The sequence below is a fragment of the Drosophila mauritiana genome, unplaced genomic scaffold, assembly GCF_004382145.1.
Source record: "Drosophila mauritiana strain mau12 unplaced genomic scaffold, ASM438214v1 Y_31, whole genome shotgun sequence".
Lineage (NCBI taxonomy): Eukaryota > Metazoa > Arthropoda > Insecta > Diptera > Drosophilidae > Drosophila > Drosophila mauritiana.
This window is the reverse complement of record NW_022881577.1, coordinates 69,577-75,591: the sequence shown is the minus strand read 5'-3', so window position 1 is coordinate 75,591 and position 6,015 is coordinate 69,577. Positions and strand designations below refer to the sequence as shown.

At 37.3% G+C, this 6,015-nt stretch overlaps 1 protein-coding gene across 1 annotated transcript; it reads right to left on the bottom strand.

Annotated features, from left to right (window-relative positions):
* Window positions 1-4,210: 4,210 nt before the first annotated feature.
* On the bottom strand, window positions 4,211-4,836 carry LOC117150091 (stellate protein CG33238-like; the record flags this gene model as incomplete). The annotated part of the gene is made up of 2 exons (XM_033316932.1): window positions 4,795-4,836; window positions 4,211-4,663 (listed from the first exon to the last, which is right to left on the bottom strand). Coding segments are annotated over exons 1-2 (495 nt in total), but the record flags the coding sequence as incomplete, so codon positions are not given.
* Window positions 4,837-6,015: the final 1,179 nt, after the last annotated feature.

Sequence of the window (6,015 nt, the reverse complement as noted above, 5' to 3'; positions counted from 1 at the left end):
ATAAGTTGCATGCTTCCATAAAGTCTCTTCCCAATACTACATCATGACTCATAGACTCGTTTGCCACTATTATTAAATTAAAGTGTATTTTATTCAAATTTTTCATAACGTAACACAATATTTTTCCATATGTTTTCAAGGAACTTTTGTTTAATCCGTAAAATGAACTTAAAACTGGTACTTCAATAACATCTTTAGGTACTTTACTAATTTTGATAAACGAAATGGGGCTTCCCGTGTCTATGAGGCATGCTGTAATAAATTTTGATTTAGAATTGTTCATAAAATTAATTTCAAAATATCTTACGTAATTGTTTTCATCCCCATTCTTGTTTTTCAGGCACTTTGCTGCAAAGTGCCCCATCTCACCACAGGCATAGCATGACCCTTTTTCGCGGTTTGGCTTCCTGCACTCTTTGGCCCAGTGTCCCTTCGAATTGCAATTGAAACAACGCAAGAGTGTGCTGTTATTATTGTTCACCGATGCCACCTTCTTGTCTGCTTCATACATTTTCGGTAGTTTCACTTCCGCAAATGCCAACTTTATGTGCTGGATATCTTCAAAGCATTGGATACGGGCTTGGTTACGTAGCATTTCATTCGGAATACCTTCAATGAGGAGCGCCACCAATTCTTCATCATCCATTTTTATTCCATGTGCAAGCATCACCTTATCGTCTGCATAAGCAACAAAGCTTTCGCCCGCTGTCCATTTTCGTTCCTCAAATTTTCGCCTTGCTTCTAACTTCGACTTCCTCTCACCAAACATTGATATAAGCTCAGCCGACAACTGCTCTGTTGGTAGCAATACACGTTCTGGATCTGCATGCAACCACATGCATGCTTTTCCTTTTATCTTACTGACGATCAAAATCTTTATATACGGTTCATGTATTCCATAAACGCTGGCTATATTTTTCACCTGTAGGATCCATTTGCGTGCACTTGTATCTCCCGAAAATTCATTTACTGCATCGGTTGTCATACGCAATAATAAATCCATATTTAGGGGTATAATAAGCCCTCTAATTTAAATAACACAGGAACACAGGATTTAGCCTCTTCAGTTTATTCGGTACTTTTCATTTCCAGCTTTAGCATTCGACTGACTTCCTCTCCGTTAGCGATCTGCATCTATGCTTGTTGCTACAGAGCCGATGTTGCGAAACAGAGAGAATGCCACCCGAAAGCGAACCATGACTTAATGTTTATACACTTAATGTTTATATACTATGTTGCTATATTACACTTATGTACCTCTAGCCTACTACAAAACTGATTCAGCTGCTGTTGTTCTTGTTCTGGCTATAAGATTTTATTGTGATTTGCTATTTTTTCCATAGGAAAAACCTAGTTACTCACGGGCTCGACATGTTGCCAGTTCACTCGTATGAAAAATAATAAAAAGTACAGTGCGAAATGACAAGGCCTACTATGCCATAATGATATCTATGTATCAGTTGGGCCGCAACCATTAATCGGCCGAAGACTGAATGGCCTTTACAAAAATCTCAAACTCGTCAAAGCGGCAAGCACAGCGTTTTTATATTATTTTATAAATAGTAACCAAAGGAAAATGTTTAACATTAAATTCATTAATAAACTTATAACTCAGTTATATTAAATAAAATACAATTTATTTATAAATATTTTTTAAATTTTTCTTAGTCTAGTAATGACAAAGTATTAGATCTTTAATCAACTATACATAACATTCTGAACTGGGATCATTTCAAAAAATTCTGATCAAAATACCGATTATTTGTTTACAGAAAATGATTTTCATTATATCATTCAAAAATCATTTTCAATCAAATTATTCATTTTTTTCAAAAAATCAATGTATACGATTGTTAATATTTTCGAGCGAAGAGCGCTACAGCGAACAGCTCTTTTCTACGCATACAGTGATAGCAGACAACTGTATGTGTGCACACGTATGCTCATGCATTGTAAATTTGACAAAAAATTCCCTTCACCTTGGAAGTTGGTAGACTTTAAATCTATATTATTTTTGATCAATTGGCACCATGTGAAAAATTCTAGTTTTTCATTGCCTTAACGTTATTCTTATTTAAATAAAATAGTAATAATATAGTATTAAACTTGTGTATTAAATAGTAATAGCCGAATCATAATATCACGAAAAAATTTCAAAAATGAATTTATATTAGAATATTTGTCATTAGAGTATTCAGCTTGCGTGTGAAAAATTAATAAGGCAATGATTGTTGAGTGCTTGTGTCCGCACTTCGTGCCTCAAGATATGACTCTTGCAACAAACTTTTCATATTTATATTTATTTATTTCTATTTTCTAAATTTTTATTACTTAAATTTTTAATACTTTGGAAAACTAAAGGCACCATCTGATCTTTTTTTAATATTTGTAAAATACGCATTTGAAATATTTTTAAAAATCAACATACGTACATATATATTACACAATTAATTATCGTCATAAATATAAATATGTACCATAAAGGACAGCTAATTCGAGCGGCGATCTTAACATACGAATTTAAAAAACTTTAAAATTATAATACTCAGGGCGTGAATTATTAATTTTAATTGTTTTCATTATATTGCCAAAACTCCATATATGTAGATTCGTTTCTTCGATCAGAATTGATTTCGACCCGAAAATCGTCTTTCAGCACAAGTACGCACACATACACACGATCTCGTCTATTGTTTTTACTCACACGAGCAAGCAAATTCTATTTTTAGATTTCTTACGCTCTCAGCGTAAGCGAGCGGACAGAGAGCAATTTTGGCCGTCACTCTCTTAGCTTGTCGACTATCTTAGCTAGGTTTGTGGTGGGGTCGTCCGCGAAGCTTTTCTGTAAATATGGGTTGGAATCGCCTGGCGATGGTGTGTTTTCGTCAATGATTCTTGGCTTAAAGCTAGTCGCTTCTGAATGGCCGTGTCATGGGAGGAGAAACGTGGTCTTCTGTCGTTCAAGTTTTGCCGAAAAGGATTTAGCATCGCCTTTCTGGCGGCCTCCTGGCGAGCTTCACCGATTGACATGCTCAGGATTGCTGAGCTGTTCGGCAGACGAGGGGTATTATTGCGTGGAGGGGGCCTTGTCGTCTATAAATGTTATTTGTTGCGTCTTTAATTGTCCTTATGTTGTTTATGTCAATGTTGCTTGCCGCCAGAAACCGCCTTGTACGCACTAATATGCTCTCCAGAGCAGTTTTTATTTAGCTTGGTGCAGCAGGAGGACAGATGATCGCCAGTGCATTTCATGCATCTTGGCGGCCTCATGCATAAATTTTTGGCATGCCTGAAGCCCTGGCATCTGTAGCACTGGACCGGATCCCGTGTCCTTTCAATATCCACCCGTTGCCCACCTTTTGTTTGAGTGAGATAATTTTGTCATGACTGCCGTCTTGGCCATGACGATTATAATCTCAACTGACTTGCAGCTTTGGGCTAGGCACGTAGGCGGGCTTTTTCGATAGCTCAAAGGCACGGCGGATGATCGATATGCCAGTAATTTTCCGGCCAGCCTTTTTGGCGGGCTTATCGGCTAGTATCTTTTTTCTCCGCCAGCTGGCTATCGGGCAAAAATACTAGAATTGTTCAAGTTAGTATTTTTGGGATTCTAGTATTTTTCCCGCCAGTTACTCGCGTTTGTCAGTGTCAATGGCATTTCGGGAAACTGGTTTCTCCTCTCCCACGCGAAAACGAAGCAGAAAACTCGCGTGTTATTTCTTATTGTAATAATTGTGCTTACTGTTCCTGCGCATTGCCTATAGTAATCCTGATTCTGCTTTCAGTGGTGCTGGTAACGTCGTTGCTGTGGAGATGCCGCTATGCAGCAAGCATTGGCCAGCCTGGCCCGTGAACTTTGGTGCACGCATAACCTTTTGTGAAGGGAAGGAAAAACATGCGCCGCAGTCCGCGTGGTCAATAGAAAAGGCTTAGGTTTGTCGTGTGTGTTGGAGTGGGTACAAGCTGACTGATATATAGGACAACCATTTCTGCTCTCCCTCGTGTGGGAGAGATTATTCATTGGGACTTGTTGACCGAGGATCCGATATTCTTGGGCGAGGACTCAGGCGATTCGAGCTTCATCAAGGCCGTCTCGTAAAAACCGGAAGCCAAATAGACTGCAAATGCAAGCGCTTTGTGTAGAAAAAAACCAGGACTAAATTCGGAGAATTACTTACCGGTGGACGTCCAGGGGCGGCTGTGGTCTCAAGTTCGGCCGCTGCGCGAAGAAGTTGTGCGAGAAGCTGGTCCCGAACATTGCTCCGTCCAGCTGTTTATCGGATCGCAGCTCGTAAAAGTCGTTACAGCGAGGGCAGAAGATTTTCACGTTGGACTTGCCACACACGTCGCTGGGGCCCACAGGAAGGGTTTTCTGCCTACAGGAGAGCTTTGGACACACTTCGAAGTCCCCTCTCTCATACTTTTGGCGCATATCATCCGCGCCTCTCTCCGACATGATGTATCGGGCGGGGATCATGCCGTACCACTTCTCCTCATCGCCGAAGACCCAGTCCAAGGAACTGTCGAACACCGGATTCAGGATCACTTGCAGTGTCTCGGTGAAGTACTCCAGGCCCATCTGGTTGAACGTCTCCTGAATGTAGTCGATGGGCACGCGGCAGAGGAACTCGTTGCCCTTGATCCAGATGCTGTTGTTGTTGTTCTGGCTACAAGATTTTACTGTGATTTGCTATTTTTCCATAGGAAAAACCTAGTTACTCACGGGCTCGACATGTTGCCAGTTCACTCGTATGAAAAATAATAAAAAGTACAGTGCGAAATGACAAGGCCTACTATGCCATAATGACATCTATGTATCAGTTGTGCCGCAACCATTAATCGGCCGAGGACTGAATGGCCTTTACAAAAATCTCAAACTCGTCAAAGCGGCAAGCACAGCGTTTTTATATTATTTTATAAATAGTATCCAAAGGAAAATGTTTAACATTAAATTCATTAATAAACTTATAACTCAGTTATATCAAATAAAATACAATTTATTAATATTTTTTCAAATTTTTTCTTAGTCTAGTAATGACAAAGTATTCGATCTTTCATCAACTATACATAACATTCTGAATTGGGATCATTTCAAAAAATTCTGATCAAAATACCGATTATTTGCTTACAGAAAATGATTTTCATTATATCATTCGAAAATCATTTTCAATCAAATTATTCATTTTTTTCAAAAATTCAATGTATACGATTGTAAATATTTTCGAGCGAAGAGCGCTACAGCGAACAGCTCTTTTCTACGCATACAGTGATAGCAGACAACTGTATGTGTGCACACGTATGCTCATGCATTGTAAATTTGACAAAAAATTCCCTTCACCTTAGAAGTTCGTAGACTTTAAATCTATATTATTTTTGATCAATTGGCACCATGTGAAAAATTCTAGTTTTGCATTGCCTTAACGTTATTCTTATTTAAATAAAATAGTAATAATATAGTAATTAACTTGTGTATTAAATAGTAATAGCCGAATCATAATATCACGAAAAAATTTCAAAAATGAATTTATATTATTATATTTGTCATTAGAGTATTCAGCTTGCGTGTGAAAAATTAATAAGGCAATGATTGTTGAGTGCTTGTGTCCGCACTTCGTGCCTCAAGACTTGCAAGAAACTTTTCATATTTTTATTTATTTTTATTTTCTAAATTTTTATTACTTAAATTTTTTAATACTTTGGAAAACTAAAGGCACCATATGATCTTTTTTTAATATTTGTAAAATACGCATTTGAAATATTTTTAAAAATAATAAAAAACAAATGTGTATAAAAAAATTTAACTAAATTTAAATTAATTAAATTAATTTTAATTTTAAATTTAAATTTAATAAAATTTATGATCAACAGCATTAAGTGCACAAATAAAAGTAGTGCTTTCTCATTATGGTTTTATGTAAATAATGAATGTTATATGTACATGTCGCATTACGAATGTATTTTGACCACTGTACGTGTCTGTCACATTATTAACATGGTTAGACCACTGCGCTTGCA